The sequence below is a fragment of the Xiphophorus maculatus genome, chromosome 8 (assembly GCF_002775205.1).
Source record: "Xiphophorus maculatus strain JP 163 A chromosome 8, X_maculatus-5.0-male, whole genome shotgun sequence".
Classification (NCBI taxonomy): domain Eukaryota; kingdom Metazoa; phylum Chordata; class Actinopteri; order Cyprinodontiformes; family Poeciliidae; genus Xiphophorus; species Xiphophorus maculatus.
The window spans coordinates 6888318-6910224 of NC_036450.1; the positions used below are offsets into that span (position 1 = coordinate 6888318).

Here is a 21907-nt window from a genome sequence, read left to right on the forward strand (position 1 = left end):
TTAAAATGTTGAAATTATAGATGCAGAGAACTTGTCTAGCAACTGATTCTGAATCAATCAATAATTTTTCAGCCACATTGGAAGATTTTTATTTTTTTATTAATTAGAGAAATATTTTGGGTAAAATTTTAGTCCCGCGAATGCCACTTTTGCCCGGTTTCTCTCTTTTTATTGTTTATTGTTGATCATGAACTGTTGGTTGTCTCTTGGGAAAATTTAATTTTTCTCAATTTGTGTATGTAGTTTTTTTTAAAGCTTTTATTTCTTTAGATAGAGGCATGAGGCGTTGTATGTATTCTGAATGAAATAATTGTTGGCTAGTTTAGTAATCGATTAACCGCTAACTGGAAAAAACAGGCTCAAAAGTAAAAAAGTCATAAGACAGCATGTTAGAGGAAAAAAGGAGCAAGTTTTCATCAAAAAACTTGAAAATTTTCTGGAAAAAATTCTGAAATTTTTAGATAAAATTTTCTGGAAAAAAATTCTGAAATTTTCAGTTTCAAAAAAAAAATTCTAACAAAATTTCAAATTTTTAAACAAGAAATTTCTTAGCTTAATGTCGACATTTCTGAGATTTTTTATGGCAGAAATCTATTACTTTTCCTTCCATATTGCGCTACAGGAGCTTATTCCTTATAAAATGGGGAAAATGTCTTGTTACAAGTGAAGTAATCTGCCAGCGGAACCAGAACTGGGTTGCTAGGTGACGGGCGGGGCTTGGCTGTGGTTGCTAGGTAACGGTGCAGAGGAAAATGTTACCAATGGAACTAGAACTTTTTAAAAAAAATCAATATTAATGAATTACTTACTTAGAAAAAGCTCCTGTGACTTGGTGAAAAGTTACTTGTAAGCTAATTTTGTCTTATTCCAAGTTTACTGAGACATTTTCATTAGAATTTAGACAAAAATACTTTGCAATATTTTGTGTCTTTGCGGTTTAGCTACTTTATATGTTTATATTTTCAGCTTTTGTTTGTCTGATTTAAAATTTTACTTAATCTGACACCTTTACGTGTCATTTAGAAGCAGAGACAGGATGTCTGTGGGTCTGGAGGTGTTTCTGACGGGAGGTTTTGTAGATTTTCTTCTTCTGCTGAAGCGCTGCAGGAGCAGCTGCTGCTCGGCGCAGAGATCAGCGGATTAGGGGGTTCCTGCAGTCGGACGTAAATGGATAGACGTGATTATTCTTGAGAAGCACTTGAAAGAAAAAGTGGGTCAGAGACCAAGCTGATGTCTCTGGAAACCTGAGATTTAAATACATTAAGCCGTGCTTTTTCTGTCATCTCCTATCGATTCTTTTTATTTTTAGGTTTTGATCTCTTTCTTTTTTCTTTCTAATTTCATCCAGCAGCCATTAAACTGAACAGACGCCGTGGAGGAAATGAATGTTAAGTTGATTAAAACCCAAAGCAGGAAAAGCCGAAGCAAGAGACAAAAGATGTCGGTGTTTGGCCGACCGTTTTTGGTTTTAGTGAATCGGTTTGAGTTAAATATTTAGCTGAGTTTGAATCCTGAGTCCAGCTGCACTTTCATTAAATATGAATGAGGATCTGCAAATTCACCACCTGGAAGCTTCTGCAGCGAAAATGTGGCAACTAACTCTGACCATATATGAGCAAAAACAGAGTTTGTATTTATGGTTGTTTTAAAAAGAAAAAGAAGCTTTACTTTCTAATAAAGTTACTAAGCTTCAACTCATTTGCATAAGGAGCCAGAAATGCTAACGATAAAGACAACAGAGATAAGGCAATGAAAAGCTTGTACAAGAAAAAGACAAAACAAAATATAGACATTTCTTGATAAAAATGCATGTTTAAGTGAAAGGAGAAATATTTCTACTTTTACTTTTAATCTCGTCAGTTTTGGTCTTCCATATGTTTCGTTCCACCAGTCCGTTATGGATCTTTTTTGATGACTAAATGAATGAAAAGGTGGGAGAAAAATATTTCAAACAGCAAAAATACCTGAAAAATAGTGATGGTAAAGGAATCGTTTTGACCCAAACTGTGTCGATACTGTATTGATACTGCGTCACTGAATACTGACACCTGCTGGACATTAAAAATCCCTACAGGCAACGCAGTTGACAGACTGATTTGATGACCTAGTCTATACAATAAGATTTAAGTCATTGTATTTTATTGTATATTATATATTGTATTAAGTCATATCTTCAGTTAAATTCAAAATATATTTGACATTCTTCGATACAGTCAATAAATAATGTGATGATGTGCCATAAAGTGGAAATTTAAGTGAACGTGTTTGGAATGAAGATGCTTGTGGACTTTTTTTTTTCTTTCATAAATTTTCATTAAAAAAAAAAAAAGTTTTTCCAACATTTTGAAGTTTAGTCTGTTACGCTTTCTTGACACAACTTCTCCTGCTGTAGGAAAAAATGAAGTAAAAAATACATTTATATGAAATAATTTATAAAAAGTAATTTGTAGAATGGCTGAGTTTATCCAGGTGTATCTGGGATTCATTCTGACGCCCTGTAATGCCTCAGCATTGAGGACGTGGATTTATTTAAATAAAACAGTTCAGTCAAACATATGCAACACTTAACCTGCAGAACATAAAATGAAAGTAAACTAAGAGTCAATTTCAGCTGAATTTGGATTCAGAAAGATCAAATAGGAGCTGAAAAGAACCGGATGAAACAACAACAAAGTGATAACCGATGTTTTATTTTCTGACGTAGATCAAAATGGTCCCAAACGACAAAACCTTTCGTTTGCCTTGAGGCTCCATATGTTGACGCTGTAAAAGATCAAGAATTATTTTTGGCAAATGCGTCCCGCTGACAGATTCGCTTCCTTATAAACACAGTTTGGCGCGTTTCAGTTCATTTCGAAACAGTTCCTGTATCGGTCATGTGACCTGCAGCGACGCTGGATTTGGTCTCTGGGCTTGATGCATGCGCCGCTGCATCACTACTGAAAAATATTCAGGTTTATTTGATTATTCATTCAGATTGTAATTAAAGGCTGAAACAATCGGATTCATTGGTTATTGAATTAATTGTCAACTAATTGATTAATTGTAAACAAAAATAATATAAAAAATGCCACTTGGTGATAAAAGATGACATATTCAGAGAAGTTATTAATCCTAAACGCTACAATAAATATACAATTTGACATTTAAGACAAAAACACCACTGGCTGTTTATTTTCTTATCCATAAAACGAAGTGGGTTATTTATTTGCATCTTTTATGATATTTCTAATACAATTAATCTTTAGAAAAATATTCGATTACTAAAATAACAGTTAGTTGGAGCATTAACGGTGAGACGCTGACTGCTCATAGTCTCTCCACAGGAACACAGTCATTGACTAAACCTTCGAATATCTGATTAAATAATTGGATAAAACAATCTAATGTAACTAAAAGGAAATTTGATTATGAAAGAAAAATAAAATATATGTTTTCTTTTCTGTAAATTGATATAAAAACCTGAAAATAGTAATAAATCATCCTTCAATCCCTAGTTTAGTGTGAAAAAATAATTTAATCTACTTATTATTCTGGATTATTAAATGTATGTCACAAACAGATTTCACTTTGAGAATCATCTAGTGTAGGTAAGATAGTGACTGCCAATAATCTCTCAATAGGAACCCATTTAAGAAAATATGCTTTAAAATATTTGATTTGAAAAACGAAAAAAATAAACATTAAATAAATTGTATTGGCTGAAATATAATGTTATCATTACTAAGTTAATCTGACTTTCACTTTAAAATCAGACCGAGTTACAAAACACATTTTCATTTTAATGTGAGTCATAAATTTAGATGAGAGGAAGACAAACAGAAATAAAAAGTTATTTTAGGAAACAAAAAGCCTTTTGTTCAGGATGGAGGATAAAAATAGCTTCTCTATTTAAAGACTGTTTGTAGATTATTAGGTGGAATCAAAGGACTAAAATAAAATAAAAAACATTTCAAAGATCATTACATGGTTTCTGACATATCAGACTTGTTTCCCACACATGCAGTTAATGTTTGGTGTTTCCTGTTGGGTGATAAGGCTCTTTGCCAAGGGCGCCGCTGTGTCGTGGGCGGGAACGAGTATATATGACACAAAACTCATAAAATATGAGAACGTTTCTTGTTATAAGGACGTAACAAAGTTCAGTTCAGCTCAGAACAAATACGTTTTTATATAACAGAGTGATCTGTTGGCGGCTCTACACCAAATTTACCAGTTTTACAACAAGTTTGTGATTCTTTAATTTTTTTCTTTAGTGTGAAACTACATTCCTGTTTTTTTTGGCCGACTCACAATAAATCATAACCTGGACTGAATTATTCTACACTCATCAGATTCTAACTGCGGTCAAACTAATTTATTCATTTATTTTTCTCAAAGTTAAAAAATTATTTTGCTGTCAGGTGAAGAAGCAGAGTGTTGGGCTGATTGTAAATAAAAATAGAGTCCATTTCCACCCAAAAATTCTGAAATTTTTACATTAATCTCATAAATTTTCTAGAAGAATGCTTTTGAATTTCTGAAAAATTGCTAAAAAAAAAAAACCCTCATAAATTTTCTTTAAAAAAGAGGAAATTTCAGTTTTTTACCAGAACATTTGTTTAAAGAAAAACTTTTTTCTAGATTTATTTTTTCTAAAAGAAAAGAAAAAAGTTTTTTTGGGGAAATTTTTTTTCTAAAAAAATGTGAGATTACTCTCAAAGATTTTCAACAAAAACAATAAATTTTCTGAGCTCCAAATGTAAATTTACGGGAAAGTAACTCAATATCTGAAAATTTGAACAAAAGATAAGGACAATTTTCAGTTCAAAAAGTTGAAAATTTGCTAGAACCCCCCCCAAACTTTTAGATGAATCTGTAATTTTCATTTTAAACCCCCCCCCCCCCCCCAAAATTTTAGTTAAAAATTTTCCAGAAAAAAAAATTCTTAGCACCTAATGTCATAAATGTGCAAGGAAAAAATCTTAAATTTGAGATTAATCTCAGAAAAATTTGTAAAAAAAGAAAAAGGGGAATTTTTTGAATTCCAAAAATCAAAAAAATCTCTGAAATGTTTTTCTAGAATTATTTTTACATTAATCTAATAATTCCAGAGTTTTTTGGCAGAAATTTCCTCTCCTATCTTGTCTATAACCTTTGTGCTGTTGTTACCAGCAGTGTTTGGTGGTTTGGTGCTGGGAACCAGTTCGTCGGCCAATCAGCCGCACCGTCCGACTCCGCTTGGCATTTCTGAGCCTTTCAGCTTCAATCTGAGCGTCTTCATTCATAAAACCCAGAAACGAACTCTGCCGTAATCACAACAGAGACTCTGTTAAATCCTCGCCGCCTGGCGGCAGAAAGGAGGTCAACGAGGGGTCAACGACGACCAGAGAGGATTTTATTACAAACTTTGAGTCAAAAAAACAGTTTGGATAAATTAAACAACATATTTCAGGTTTTTATAGCAAAATAAAGATAAAAAAAACCAAACTCTGTTGAATAAAAAAATATTTGTTTTGTGTTTTACAAATCGAGATCTAAGATTTAGAAACATATTTACCTATAAAACAGGTTTTTTTTATGCTAAAAGGTTAGACAGATGCTACTTAGTTGCAGTAAACAGCTTCATTAAATGAAATTTAAGGGTTTTTAAGGTCATTATTTAATGTAAAAAAAAATATATATATAACATTCACATTTTTAACATTTTTGACTCAAACTCTCTCAAGCTAAAGGGAGTTTGTGGGGCAAAATAGAAGAAGCAAAAAATGAATTAATATACAAGTTTAATACATTGCGTTTGAATATTTTTTTAAAAATAAAATCCATTTTTTTGTTGCTAACAAGCAGGAAATAAGTTGAGAGTAAAGTTTTAATCCTTCAGCTGAAGATTGAGGGGCTTTTTCTTTTATTACTAAATCGGAAAAATAAGTTTTAATTGGCTCATTTTGTCTCAGTTGTTTCATGTTGAGCTATAGTTTCATATTTTAAACCAAGTTTCAGCTCATTTTGTGGCGCTTTTCTCTGCACATTTAGTCCGTTTTTATGGTTTTTTCTCCGAACAGAAATCCGGTTGTTTTGGGTTTTCGTTTTTGCTTCATCCAGGAGGAGACACGTAATTCAGCTGGCAGCTTTCTCCACCTGACTTCCTCGACGTTTCCCAGGATATTTTCCCCTTCGGAAACACAACACAAGCTGTTGCCAGGTTACGCCTGAGGCAGACTTTTTACTCTGCATCCTGCATTTCGTCAGGTTACTTTCTCGTTTGTGTTTCTTTTTAATTAAGGCACCATTTTAGCTCATGTTCGTCGTCTCTAAAGTGAGTTTTAGCGTCTTTTCCATCATTGTTTTGGTTTTACAGCCTGCAGCTGCTGTAATACTCTCTCATTAAACCAAGGAGTCACTTTACTGCAGCTGTTCTCATTACAAAAACAACAGTATGCTAAATGTCCAGCACAAAAATAAAGTTTTTTATTACATTTCTTACTGTCTAGATGTAAAGTTCAGTTTTACGTGTAGAAATAAATTGGTGGAGCTCATCTGTATTTTTGTCTGTTTTTAGTTGAAATAAGACAAAATTAACTTAGAAGAAACTTTTCAGCAATTTATAGAGGTTTGTTGAAAGTAAATAAATCCTTAATATTGATGAAAAAGTTAAATGATCTGCCAGTAAAACAAGACATTTCAACTTGTGATATTCTACCGATAACCCTTGACGCACCGATTCACTTTATTCACTTCTGATACCGATATCTGAAGTTTAGTATCGGCCGAGTCCGGTACAGAAAAACAGATGAATTCACTTACAATGTTTCTTTTTTTCAAAACACAGACATAAATGTACTAAAATTCTAATTTATCTGATAACTTTGCACCAGTACTGAACATTTAAATATACAAATAGCTTCACAGTATTGGTCAAAAATATCTTTAATCAGTGCAGTTAACGTAAAACAAATAATAAATACAGAAACAAAATGTTGGTCAAACGTGTAAGAATAAACTGCAATAAACTTCTCAAATGGTTCAGAAAGTTCAATTAGGAATCATAATGTAAAATGAATAATAAAGCGTAGAAATAGACTGAATAGATTTATTTTATTCATCATGATACCCAATTTAGAATTTCTCCCAATATTGGGGCCGATGCCAATATTTGTATCAGATCGACGCATTTCTCCCAATAACTTAGAAATGTTACTTCTTAGTTAGTATTGTCTTATTTTGAGTGTAATAATATATTTAAACTAGTAATTAGACCAAAAGGTCTTGGTGAGATTTTGTGTTTTTGCAAAGTGGAAGCAAATCAGGTGGGAAAATTTTCCAAACTCGTCATTTTCTGTGGAAAAGTGGGTGTAAATACTTTGTTTTAAAGAATTACAGATAATTTTTACTCATCTCAGTCGGTCTGTCGTCCACTTCCTGTTTGCTTTATTCCTGTTTTCATGCTTGGCTCAAACCCTGAACATTCACTAAACCAGGTGTGTCCAAAGTGCGGCACGTGGGCCATTTGTGGCCCCAAAAAATGTTTCCAAAACAAAACAACTAATCAATAATTATTAATAACGACTCTGATTAATCTGATTAATTGCTTCAGCCCTCGATTTGAGTTGCGACAATAAAACATTTTTTAATTTAACTGTGACACGGCTTCACTGTAATCATCCAGCAGTGAAGTTTAAGTTGCCAAATAAATGTAGTTTGGTTCTAAAGCAGAATTTACCGTCCGGATCTAAAGCTGACCAACTTTTGGACAGAAGTCCCGAAGCCTTGCAGAGATGTTTCGTTTAGTGGAGCCAGAGTGGCGCTGGGTCCGGTTCTGCTACTGCTGCCCGCCTCGAACAGAGAGGCCTTTGTTAGCCGGGGACGCCCGAGTCCTTGTGACCAGACCGGCCACGCCTTCTTTAGAGAGGGAGAGACGGGGACACTGGTGGATATGAGGGGCTCCCCTCCTCCTCCTCTTCCTCTTCCTCTTCCTCTGCTGGTACCGCAGTGGGCGAGGATGATTGATCACATGCTTTTGGCTCTCATTGGTCGGCCCCTTGTGTCTCTGCAGTGCTGAGGCAGAATGGGTGTGTCCAACCGGTTCTTTTATTGTCTTCTGACCAGGGCCGGTCCAAGCCTTTTTGGGGCCCTAAGCAGATTTTCAATTGGGCCCTCCATACCAACATGTCCGAAGTTTCTCTATGTGTATACAATACATATCATTACTGTTGTTTGTAATTAGCTTACGGATACCTTAAAACGTGAACGTAAGATCCCATCTCCCTGCCTGTGGCAAAAAGTTGCTAGCATTGATTCAGCATTGATGACTAGCATTGGTTTTAGCTGTTAAGCTTTCAATATAATGTGCTAAATCTTAAATTACTGCTAATATATGAAAGAAAAAGGGACGCAATGCTACACTACAACATCTAGACAACAAGCTCAGGAAAAAGATTTAATTAAGAAAAAACTAATCGAGGGAGTGGGAAGTAAGCTAGTTATGCTAACTTGACTATGATAATCTTGATATGTAGATGTGCTGTGGAATTTGTTGTGTTTCGGTTCAGTTACAAAAAAATAATGAAAAATTAGGCAACCTAATCACCAACTCTGACAGATCATCAGCAGAGCAGGTGTTTAAATTAGCTAATCAACTAATTGATTAGCTAATTAAAAGCAACGCAGTGTTAGCTTAGCTAATAGCAGTGGTAGCTAATCTGCCACAGTGATCAATTATTAATGATCACAAAATAAACATCAAACTGAAAACGTAAAACTCTAATGGACTGAATGTTCTGTTCTTTGTGTGGGAAATATTTGAGTGGTTTTTGGTGTTGAATCCTGAAACATAAAGTGGTATTGTTGTCAGTTGCTATGGCAACAAGTCTGTTTATTCAAGTGATTTTTCTCAAGTACAATAGAAATAAAATGGCGTATTAATATTGTAAGTAGGACTGAAGATGGTGGATTTGTTTGCTTTTATAAGACTGAGATTTGTTGTGAACTGGAACTAAAGGAATAAAAATGAATTATTTTAATGTACATTTTGTAAAGCTGCTTTAGGAGACCCAGGAGAGCAACTTCTATAATAATTTATTTCCACTTCCACTGAATGGATATCAATAAATTATTGGAAACTAAAGTAGCAACTGATTTGATGTTGTCCTGTCGTTGTTTGTTTTTTTTTTTTGTCAGAGTGACCGTCTCTTGATCAAAGGAGCGAAGATCGCGAATGATGACCAGTCGTTCTGTGCTGACGTCTACATGGAGGATGGCGTCATTAAGTGAGTTTACATCGTTTGTTTATGTTGCCCTCCGTTCCCTGCTCGGCCCAACCCGTTTCAATGTCGCCGCTTCAGACAAATCGGAGAGAACCTCATCGTTCCCGGCGGGGTGAAGACCATCGACGCCCACGGTCGCATGCTGATGCCCGGTGGCATCGACGTGCACACGCGCTTCCAGATGCCCGACCGGGGCATGACGGCGGCCGATGACTTCTACCAGGGAACCAAGGCGGCACTGGCCGGCGGTACCACGATGATCAGTGAGTCGCTCAACTGAAAAAGTTGCAATTCTTCATTTCATTTCATTTTTTGGGACATCAATTGTTTTTACCATTCTTGACTCATGGTGAGGGGCCAAATAAAATCATTTCAAGAGACACAAAAGGCCCCCAGACCCCACTTTGAACACCCCTGATTTAGCATAAATGCTAACTCACGCTGTCTGATGAAATCAGTTTTGATTGTAAGAAAATGTGCAATATTTCATATTAACCCTCTATGGCATGGCGTTGCCCTCAGGCAACAAACCACATAGCTGTACCTCACATTGCTCCTTTATTTTATTTTTTGGGGGGCATGATTTTTGACATATTTTTGTCCAAAAAATAGTTCTTTTATGAATATAGTTTTTGTTTGATTTGTATTTCATTTCTCATAATCAGTGTAGACAATCTTGGTGTTCTAGACCAATGTTACCCTGAGGCAACAAACCCAAATCTGGTTCCAGGAGGTGTCAGAGTCCGATTTTATGATTGACATGTAATTAGGGACCACCAAGCTCCCAAAGAATGCAGGAAAATATTTCTTCCCCACAAAAATAAAAAGTCATGCCATAGAGGGTTAATCACATCAAACTTTATTTTATTCCCACAGTATTGTTTTAATCTTTTGGTCTTTTTCTCGTCATAAACTTTTGCATTTCTTTTATCTTTGCTAGCTTGATGAATTGACCAACAACCAATCAGACAAAAAGCATCAGAAATAACAGATAAATAAATTATTTCAACTTATATGTACAACAAATTTGAAGAAGAAAAAGGCACCAAGGTATTCTTAAATACCCTGATGCCTTATTGGTTGGGAAAAATCTCATAATTGCATCAGTTATCATATAAAAGCATCTATTAAACAGCTTAAATAAAAAGAATTCTAGCTATTATTCCTTGTTATTTCAGCTTTAAAAAGTAAAATATATTTGATGATTATGTGAATTATAAAAAAACAAAGCACCTAATTGAAACTAAATGTCACAATAGCCCCCCCTGTACTGAATCCGCAGCAAAAACAAACTCCCTTCAGGTTAAACGCTGACTGCTGCAGTCAGGTCTGGAACATTGACGCAACAATAACCGTTTTGAAGACGAAACAGAACCATACAATCAGAATAACTCTTTAGAATATATTAGAAAATTCATTCAAGATCATTAATGTGTAACCTTTCAATGTTCGTCTCAGGTCCAGTAGGTTGATTTAACAACAGAAATATTCAAGTTCACTGTATTTATTCTAAAAAAAATTAAAAAAAGAGGAAATCAAGATGGTGGCTAACATCAGTCCAGCAGCTTCTGTCCCTAAACATTAACTAAAATATAAATAAATAACCATAAAGAAACTGCAAAACAATAGCTCTCACTGAGCAGTTAGCAGCAGTTAGCATTAGTTAACAACAGTTAGCAGCAGTTAGCATTAGTTAACAGCAGTTAGCATCAGTTAGCAGCAGTTAGCATCAGTTAACAGCAGTTAGCATCAGTTAGCAGCAGTTAGCATTAGTTAACAGCAGTTAGCAGCAGTTAGCAGCAGTTAGCATCAATTAGCAGCAGTTAACAGCAGTTAACAGCAGTTAACATTTGTAAAATTAAACACGTCTAAAATGGACAACATTAATAATAATAATAATAATAATAATAATAATAATAATAATAACAGTTAAAAACATATACTCTACAAGACATAGCAAAATTCCTCATGAAACTGTATATTATTAAATTTGTCCAAAGTAAATGTTGAAATATAACTTTTGTAAAGAAAACATAGAGCTGATCCTACTGCATAGCGCAGTTACCGACGGCAACAGAAAAAGGTGGTCGTAACTGTCAGTTACTGGTTACCATGGGAACCTCCAACTGCCAACAGCAGCATAACAGAACTTAAAACACCAATAAATGTCATAAGACTTAACAAAATGAATTCAAAGAATAAATAAACACATTTTGACAAACTTCATATCTATAACATTGTTAAAATAAAAGCCTGTCAGAAATGCTACACCAAATTTGCCCGTTTAAAAAGCTCCGGTTGAACTTCTGGTTTCTGTTCGCATGTCCAGTTGACCATGTGGTTCCCGAGCCCGGCGTCAGCCTCATGTCCGCCTTCGAGCAGTGGCGCGAATGGGCTGACGGCAAGTCCTGCTGCGACTACTCGCTGCACGTCGACATCACCGAGTGGCACAAGGGGATCCAGGAGGAGATGGAGACGCTGGTGAAGGATCACGGTACGAACGCTGGACGTCGGATCCGTCCGTACATCACAACAAAACAAACAAAATTGGTAGAAAATTCATAGAAACCTGTAAAAATTTAAGGAGTTTTCTGACAACCTATATTTGTTCCAAATAAATTATCTAAGGAGTTTTAAGGAAGGAGATACAATCTCTTAATATACTATTACGGTTGGGTTTTTTTTTGTTTTACTTTCAAAAAATTATGAAAGAAGAAGAAAAGTAAGTAAATGAAGGATTTAAATCTGAAGTGGGTCTAACAGCTTGGAGATTCTTGTAACAGTTTGCTTTCATTGTCTGCTTAAAGAAATTCATTTGAGATCTTCATATTTCCTGCTTTCATGATAATTTTTAATCTGGTTATTTTCAGGTGTCAACTCTTTCCTGGTCTACTTGGCGTATAAAGATATTTTCCAGCTTACTGATGCTCAGGTAAGGCTCCTTTATTTCTCCAAACAACATTTATATCCACCCTGAATTATTCTGCCGTGTGAAAATTTATAAATCTGTAATTAGATTAGCATAATGTTACAAAATTTACATTGTAGCGCATCAGTTTGTCTTGTAAATCAGATTAAAATGGAAACATCTCTTTAAATAAAGCTTGATTGCAGTGATTTTGAGTATCAGCAGTGGTTTTTCCTGTATTTTCTGAGAATGGCTGGGACTTTACCATATGATTTTATGATAAAATAAATCAAGCTTCTGGCAGATCCAGAGTCTGTTTGTCTTGACGAGGCTTTTTCTCAAAATGAGAGTCTGAGTGTTTCTCCTGGGAGAGTGAGATGTAATAAAAGCCACGTCTCAGCGCAGATCTCTCTCTGAGTCATGGTGAAAATGAATTAATCCCGTCCGGCACAGATCTTTGAAGCAGATCTGTGCCGGTTTTTGCACCTGCGTGAGGAATGCCGGCTGCAGTTTATTCCTCTTTTGTTTCCGCTGAACTCTGACGGCGTCGCGCTGTTGCATGTTTGATTCCTTCAATGAACCCATTTCACTGCAACACCAAGGAAGTTGTGGAAACTTTGGGAAAAAATGTTTAAAACCTTGTTTCCAGATTGAATAAATGAGATGCTGTTTGTAAAAAATAAACTAATAATCTGGGTTCTTTAGTTATAAGAGAAAGAAAAAGTAATATTTTCATAATATTATTTATTAATTTATAAAATGTCACAGTTTCAAACTAATTGTTTAATTATTTAGCTAAAATATTTAGATTACAAACTACACAGCTAGCTAATTAAATATTTAGTTGGGAAGCTGACCGACTTAATATTTAACTCTGGCATAAATATTTAGTGAGGAAGCTAAATATTATGCTCCAAATTAAATATTTAGATCTGAGCTAGCTTGGAAATATTTGGCTAACTCAGAGCAGGAACGCTCTGATTTAGCCTTCTAAATACTAAATGTTAGCTCAATATATAGTAAGTTAGAAATATTTAGCTAACCTAGAGCTAAATATTTAGCACGGAGCTAAACAAGCTAAATGTTAGCTCAGAATAAAGCTACAATTAGAAATATTTAGCTAACCTAGAGCTAAATATTTAGCACAGAGCTAAACAAGCTAAATGTTAGCTCAGAATAAAGCTACAATTAGAAATATTTATCTAACTTGGAGCTAAATATTTAGCACAGAGCTAAACAAGCTAAATGTTAGCTCAGATTAAATATTTAGCTCAGAATACTTAGTTCACAAACTAAACACTGAGCTAGCTAAATATTTAGCTAATATTCAAATTACTTGCTAATAAACTGAAGTGGACCACAAAAATAAAAGGTGGGTCTTGTGAACCTCTATATAAACTCCTGCTACCTACATCCTAGCATGCTTGCTAACTTATATTTAGTTAGTTTATTAAATATTTAGCTTGCTAACTAAATTGTCAGTTGGAAACTGTGACATTTATAAATGAGTGAGTAACATGGTGAAAATATCACTTTGAAAAATGACTTTTTCACAGATATGTAGATATTTTCATCAAATAGTACATTTTAATCGATGCAGGTGTACGAGGTGTTCAGCGTGATCCGCGATCTGGGAGCCATTGCCCAGGTTCACGCCGAGAACGGGGACATCGTTGCTGAGGTATGAATATGAGCTGTTTTCTCTTAACCGGGATCCAAATATTTAGCTTGTTTTGCATGTTTTTGTACTTCCATTTTGAGTTTCTACCGCTTTTAAAAACAGCCAAAACACTTTAAAAATCTACCCTCCCTCCCTCCCCATTGTTTGACAATAAGTAAAGGTTTTTTGGTTTCTGAATGTAACAATTCAGCAGGCACTGCCCAGCCGTTACCTAGCAACCAAAGCAGAGTTCCGCCGGTTACCTAGCAACTCAATTGGAATTCTGGCACATTTGGCCAGCTGGTTTTACTGATTTATGTGCTGGACAATGGTTGCTTGAAGAACTGTTGTTTCCCTGAACACAGCAAATTCATTTGAAAGCCGATCATTTTATCGTTTATTTATTTTTTATTTTGCCTTAATTTATTCATTGATATGTATATATTTATTGTTGCCTTTGAGAGTTGCTGTTTTTTAAGTTTCGTGCTTTTGTTCATGCACAATGACAATAAAATGAATTCTGATTCTGATGGTTGTCAATTATGACACAATATATATATTTATTATTTTTAAATAGTATGGACTACTTTTTGTCTCAAAATAAAGCTGTTTTCATGTGTAAATGCTGATTTGGGGGTGTAGCCAGCAGGAATTTATTTGGATTTAAAGTGACAAGATGCACTCAAACAGCTCATTCTGAAAGGAGCTCAAGATACACAAACTAAAACGTCATTATTTAAGAATAATTTTGTGCAGAAAATGTAATGACCATGCTTTGTGTGGCCTGTAGTCCTGCTCTAACATGTACGAGTCGCGCTCGATGGCCGCCAAATGGCCTTTGTAATTGCCACCAGATGAGGACAGTCGGTGACGGGGGGTCATGGCTGTGATCGGTTTTCTCTGCTGTTGATCGGAAACACCTGGACGTGACTCAGCGGTTGACTTTTCCAACGAGTTTGTTTGTGTGTTTGTGCGTTTTTAGGAGCAGAGGCGGATCTTGGAGCAGGGGATCACCGGACCTGAAGGACACGTGTTGAGCCATCCAGAGGAGGTGAACGCTTGGACTTTGCATTTCTACTCCTGCCTCTTTCTTTGCCAGAACAGTTTGACCTTTTCAGTCGTTCTCTGCTTGGTACTAAAGTGTTTGACAGTTTTATAATCGTTGGACAATTCTCTGCCTTGGCGAAAACAAGACGCCAAAACAAAGGATGGGGTTTGTCATCAGGACATCTGTTATAAAGATAACACTGTGTTGTTGCTAAAACATTTATTTTCTTCCCCCTTTCCTTCTATCTGGTGGGAAAAAGTACAACGTTGATGTTTAAGCTTGACTGTAAAACGTAAGTCAGGGCTAAAAAAAGATTGTACTGTATTTCATTTGTGTTCACCTGCTTTTACTGATACAACTAAATAAAGTCACCTAATTAGACGCTTAGAGAAGATTGTGATGTCTATATCTACACTGTTTTTCATGAAGAACTTTGTTTTCCAGGTGGAAGCCGAAGCTGTGAACCGCGCCGTGACGGTGGCCAATCAGACGAACTGCCCGCTGTACGTTACCAAGGTGATGAGCAAGAGTGCTGCTGATGTCATCGCTCAGGCTAGGAAGAAGGGTGAGGAAAGTATATATAAATGTGTATTTTTTGCTAATTTTGGCCGTTTTTACAAAGCAGAACAAAAACAAATAAGTACTTTGATAAAAATGCTTTTATTATAATGTGAATACAAATATTTCATGAATAATTCATTATGTTTTTAGTAAATAACTCAATATATGTATTTCCAATTTTATTTAAGCTTTACATACACAAATATTTATATGGCAAATGATATTTTTTATTGGTTTGAGACACTTTTGAGAATCTATGCAACACAGCAACATGAAAAAAAATTTATATATGTACAAATTGACAACGTACAAATGTTATGATTTTAAAAAAATATCTTATTTATAGATTTAATAAATTGTTGAAGCTTTTTAATTATTATATATAATTTTTGTAAAGTATACTTTTCAAGTTTATTGATATTATCTCATGCTTACAGGAGAGGACCTCTGTAAAATAGAAAAACAAATCAGAATTTTTTATCAAAATTCTGACATTTTTCTCAAAATTTTTCATTTTTTCTGACTTTTGATTCTGAAGAAAAAGTTTGAATTTTTTTTGTTGTCAGTGGTCATAAATGCTTATTCAGTAAAAATCAATGTGGCAAAAAAAATAAATAAATCACTTTTTAAAACCTTTTTCCTGTAAATTACAAGGGTCTGTTAAGGTCCTAGTAGATATAACAAACAAGGACATTTCTGAATTAGAAAAGTATAAAAATTGCTTCAAGAAATCTCCAAAAGTTTGGAATTAATCTCCTAAATGTTCATTATTATTCTAAAAATGTCTGAGACATTTTTCTGTCCACAGTGTCCCTAACATGCTGTTGCAGTAACCTGCCTCTGTCTGGTAGCAGATCCTTATTGTACCATTTTTCCAGGCACTGTGGTCTATGGAGAGCCGATCACGGCCAGTCTGGGGACGGACGGGTCGCACTACTGGAGTAAGAACTGGGCCAAGGCTGCGGCTTATGTCACGTCCCCTCCGCTGAGTCCTGACCCGGCCACTCCGGACTATCTCAACTCCCTGCTGTCCTGGTAAAAGTTGGATCCAACTGGAGACACATTTGGAAATGTTTCTGTCTCAGCATTCCGGTTATATTCATTTTCTTTCTTTCTTTTTTCTTTCTGTGTGTGTGTGTGTGTGTATGTTGTCCTTTTTAATCTTTCTAGTGGCGACCTGCAGGTGACAGGAAGTGCGCACTGTCCCTTTAACACAGCCCAGCGCGCTGTGGGGAAAGATGACTTCACCTTGATTCCTGAGGGTGTCAATGGCACAGAAGAGAGGATGTCAATCATCTGGGACAAATGTGTGGTACGTGTCCTGGCCAGGGCCGGCCCAAGACTTTTTGGGGGTCAGAGCAGATTTTTATTTGGGGTCCCCCATCCCAACCTGTCAACAACAAATTCTTTATAATTCCTGAGTAACTCTGTGTGTAACAGGCCTATTATTATTATCATTCTTTTTAATGACCTAAAATCATACCAATGTTATTATATTGATTTTAATTTTACAGGAGTAACAAAAAAAATTGGAGTGTGGTATTTAAGTGTATATGGAGCTGAATTGAGGCAAAAAGTTTGGTCAACAGAAAAAAATAGGACTGAGGAAAAAAAAAGATTTAAAACTGAAAACCATTATTACAAATATAAAAACAATGTCCGCCTTATTCCTAGCCCCCATGAGGCTTTGCGTGATTTATGGGTGCGACTTCCGCCGCAAACCAGAACCGCCATTTGTTTATATCTTAGGAACTCGCTAACCAGCTTTCATCAGAGCTTTTAGGCTATAAAATATGTGAGAACACCAGCTATCAAAGCTTAAATGTGACAAAATTGTTTTACCGCTACCTACAGCTATTGCGGGGAGAGATGGCAACTTGAAGAAATGGCTGCATTTCTTCAAGTCGCACTAGCATAGTTAGCTACTTCACTGACTCAGTTGCTTCGGATGCAGATGCGGGTTTTCTTCTGTTGGCTTTTTGTCCACACAATGAAATGATCACACATAAAGCATTTTGGGTTCTCTCTTGAAGTTTGGAATTTTTAGCCAAATTCTTTTTGTTCGCTTGTCTGTCGGTAGGCGATGGAAACTACCGCTTTTGTTTTTGGAGCACGTTCAAAACACACTTGCTGCAGCAGCCACAAACCAAACATAGTCTGATTATTACAGTACAGCTACGAACAGCACAACAGTTACCCGAGCTCCACAAGGGCATCTTCCGACACTTTCCAGTGGCAAGTTGCTCTCTATAACCGGTTAATGTGTGATTCAGTTCGGTTCTAGTCCAGTGGGGAGATTCTCTGTATTACGCTATTATTTCTCCGCTGATTCGCAGCGACACTCAGCAACGGAGAACCTCGAGGTTCTGGTTGTCATGGACTAAATAATCCCAGATATTTTATTTTGTCTTATAAATAAAATTTTTTGGCCCAATCATAATGATAAAGACTCAGATCATGAACTTTATTATTGTTTTAAATTCAAACAAAACAAAACAAAAAAATTCACATCACACAAAGCAAATATTGTGTAGTTCTGGTGCTTTACAATGTCGGCGCAAAACAGCAGCTCAGATCTCTGACCTGCTTTTCTCTTTATTACTGTCAGTTCTCCAGAGAAATGAGCTGCTAGCAGAGCTGCTAATTGACGGTCATTCTGTTACGAAACTTAACGATCGTGTTCCTGTCGCTCCCCGTGATTAAACTCACAATTACGATAATCTGTACTGAGCAGCTCTCTGATAGCAGACGGTGTGTCTGTAAACAAGTTTGACTAAATATTGTATTATAACCGAAAAGAGAGCTGTAACTTCTATCATGAATATAGACTAGCAAAAAACCCTACAAATTACAATGAAATACTGCTACTTCCGGTGGGCGCTGGAAGTAGGACCCATAATCGTTTCCCCCAGTAAGCCTCCCAGGAATAAGGTGAATAGAAATAGTTTTTTTTTTCATGTGTAATACTATTTAGTTTGTGTTATTCAATGTTATTTTAAATATATTTGTATTTTTATTATGCTAGCTTGCTGCTCTTGGGGCCCCCTGGTGGTGTGGGGGCCCAACGCAGCTCTTTAATTTGCATATTTTTTGACAAAAAGTTTTTTCTTTCCAAAAATGCTTTAGGCAAAAACAAACCACTTTTGGTGAAACAAAACAATTGAGAACAGTCAAACAATTGGTCAGGAACGATAGACTAAACATGCAACATGGGAGCTTAGAGAATCAAGCCAGTTCTAACGCTCAGTTGTAATATATTCCAGGTGACTGGTAAGATGGACGAAAACCAGTTTGTAGCCGTCACCAGCACCAACGCAGCCAAGATTTTCAACCTGTACCCCCGCAAGGGCCGCATCGCAGTGGGTTCGGACGCGGACCTGGTGCTCTGGGACCCGGACGTCACGAAGATCATCTCTGCCAAGAGCCACAACTCCGTACGATGTCCTCCATTTTCTGAAACCGGTGTCAGTGGGAGCGAGGGGGGGTTAGTCCACTGCTGTGGTGGCTGGGAAGACTGCTGAACAGGGCGTGGGCCTCACACGGTGTCGAGGGAGTGATGTCATTCATAAAATCTGCCAGAGAACTGAAACACATCAGGGTCTGATTGTTTGCAGGCTGCCTGTCTGTGTATGTATGTTTTAGAAAGACATGGAGACCATTGCTGTGGATGTTCTGGGAATCTGATAATTTAATCCTGTTATGTCCCCGAGCCTCTTTTTGTTCCATGGGAGAAATTATGTATAGCAGCGTGTGAGTAATGGGGTGGCTAATCCTACTGGTGAGCTCATGTTGGGATAAAGTTTTGCCAGATTGCCATGACCTCAGCGTTAGCTTCAGTAGCTTTTAGGAAAGAGCATTATAAGGCTTCCAGAGTGGACACACACAAACACACAAACCTCTTCATTGGCCAGGCCTCCTCATCTGTTGGGACAAAAATGAACGCCTCTGTTCCCCATCAACTTATCCCTCTTGTCCATGCAATTAGCTCTTTTATTAGCATTAGACCACAGAAAACACATTGTAACAAATCGGTTAAAGGAATAGTTGTGGATGTTTTGTAAGTCAGATTTGTGGGGTCTCATCTATCCACCTGGTAGAGTGAGCTCCAGTTTGGAGAATCTGGAAGGACTTGTAATCTTAGTCAAGGTAAAAGGAGCTTAAAACCTAAAAGAACTCAAACCCAAAACCTCCAGACACTGAACAAATTCTGTTTAAACCTGGTCACTTTCTGCATTTCACAACTATTAATATTGTCAACTATTCTCTTGACTGAAAATATTTTGTTCTTGTGTCATTTAAAATAATCTAATCTAATGGTTTTTTTAGGTTTCTACTAGCCTAAGTAGCCATTAGCTTGAATTAGTCCATTACTGTTAGCTTAATTAGATGTCATTATTAAAGCACTGTTTACTTTAATATTTACTAGACTAAATAGCATTTAGCTTTGGTAGATACTAGCTTGAATAGATGTTAGGTATTATCTGTTAGCTTTAGGTAAGTGCTAGTTTAGCGAAATGCTAACTCGAGCTGCTGTTAGCTTAAGTATTTGTTAGCTTTGATAGCTGTTAGTATTATTAGATGTTAGTTTAGGCAGCCATTAGTGTTAGTAACTGTCAGTTAAAGTAGCTGTTGGTGTTTATAGCTGTTAACTGCTAGCTTTTGTAGCTGTTGGCTTGAGTTTCTGATAATTTATGTAGGTTATTATTTAAAGGTTACCGTCTACTGCAGTTAAAAGACCAAAAATTAATTCAGTCGTCTGACGGGGAAAAAAGTCTGTCTTGAGATTCTTTTAAGTTTTGTTATTTCAGCAGTTGTAACTTGGGGAAAATACCAAAATAAACAAATTGGCAGAATGAATTCAAATTCTTCTAGTTTGCAAAAAATAACCCTATTTTTTATGTGCTTACTTTTCTTTTCTTAGACCGTAGAGTACAACATCTTTGAAGGCCTGGAGGTGCGCGGCGGGCCTCTGGTGGTCATCAGTCAGGGAAAGATTGTTTTGGAGGAGGGGACTCTCCACGCCACTGAGGGCTCAGGACGCTTCGTGGCCCGTAAACCTTTCCCTGACTACGTCTACAAGAGGATAAAGGCTCGCAGCAGGGTATAGTGCTGCATTGTTGTTTGGAAGACTGTCGTTTTGGTTCTTGCATTTAATATTGCGTGTTGTTTTTCTTATTGCAGCTGGCTGAGCTGAGGGGTGTGCCTAGAGGACTGTACGACGGACCGGTGTGCGAGGTATCCGTCACTCCTAAAACCATGACCCCCGTTTCTTCTGCGAAGACCTCACCTGCCAAACAACCCAACCAGCCTGTCCGCAACCTGCACCAGTCTGGCTTCAGCCTGTCCGGTCAGTCAGGAGCCATCAGTCCATAAACTTTACTGACAGTCAGGAACCTGTAGATTGTTTCTGTCTGGTAGGAGAAAGGTGATACTTTGAGTTTATTTCAAAAATATAACCCAGTTGAAGATTTCAGACACTGCCACCATTTGGAAGAAAGTCAAGCTTTTGGCAAATTTTTAAAGACTTCTAGAAAACTTAAAGAATATTTTGGTCATATTTGAAAATGTAAGGAACCAATGAGAAGCTTTGCTTTATTTTTACTGTGTGAGACATGGGGTTGGCTTACGTTTCTGTGTCAATAATGAGATATTTATGATCTAATCAACTATTTTAAACCATATAATGCCATTAATCCACTGTCATGGATGATACCACGATTTTAACATGATAAATATATAAAACTGTGGATTAAATTGAGAATTAATGAATCCATTTGGGTTTCTACTGCTTCAAAAAAAAAAAAAAATCCCAGATGGTTTTTGACAATAAGTTCACGTTTCTTGTTGTCTGGACAATGAGCCGTTTCAAAAACCTGAGGAATGCAACGTCACAAATCAACAAGCACCGACCCTTCACCCAGTAACCCCAGAGAAGCCTGGCCCATTACCTAGCAACCCCAGCGGAATTCTGCCTGTTACCTAGCAACACAAGATGAACTCCAAGACATTAGGTCAGCTGGTTTTACTGCTGTATTAATTCAATTCAAATTCAAAAATACTTTATTGAACCCAAAGGGAAAGTAAATGTTGTTGTAAATCATATTAATTCAAAAACAAGAGTTTTTTTTGTAAATGGTGGTTACCGCCTTTGCTGTCTGTATTACAGCAAATTTGAAGAAACCTCTTACTAAAGACACTCTGTTTTTCTAATACAGAATCATGAAGAGAATAGTCAGGATGAATGCGCTGTACAATGGCTGCTGAAAAAGACAAATGTTTTGTTGTTGACTTACCATTTGTCAACATTAGGAAACTTACCATTAGGAAACCACTTGCTCCATTCTTGTTGGTTTCAAAGATGTACAGCTGTGTGTTTGCGCATCTGTAAACATACAACCATATGAGTTGAGTTGGGGGGCGTGGCCAGCAGCAGATTATTTGGATTTAAAGTGGCAAGACAACCTGAAACATCTCAAAAATGTAAT

The 21907-nt window shown here is 36.4% G+C and overlaps 1 protein-coding gene across 2 annotated transcripts in view; it reads left to right on the forward strand.

Moving 5' to 3' along the window:
• The window catches only part of LOC102235555 (dihydropyrimidinase-related protein 2), a 30070-nt gene that overhangs the window by 5060 nt on the left and 3103 nt on the right, over nt 1-21907 (forward strand). For both annotated transcript variants that reach the window (XM_005799680.2, XM_005799681.2), the window contains 12 exons: nt 9160-9248; nt 9324-9508; nt 11575-11739; nt 12116-12177; nt 13754-13834; nt 14796-14864; nt 15306-15426; nt 16301-16457; nt 16593-16734; nt 18686-18856; nt 20344-20523; nt 20604-20769. In XM_005799680.2, the coding sequence (XP_005799737.1) occupies nt 9160-9248; nt 9324-9508; nt 11575-11739; nt 12116-12177; nt 13754-13834; nt 14796-14864; nt 15306-15426; nt 16301-16457; nt 16593-16734; nt 18686-18856; nt 20344-20523; nt 20604-20769 (1588 nt within the window). The remainder of the gene's footprint in view (nt 1-9159; nt 9249-9323; nt 9509-11574; nt 11740-12115; nt 12178-13753; nt 13835-14795; nt 14865-15305; nt 15427-16300; nt 16458-16592; nt 16735-18685; nt 18857-20343; nt 20524-20603; nt 20770-21907) is intronic.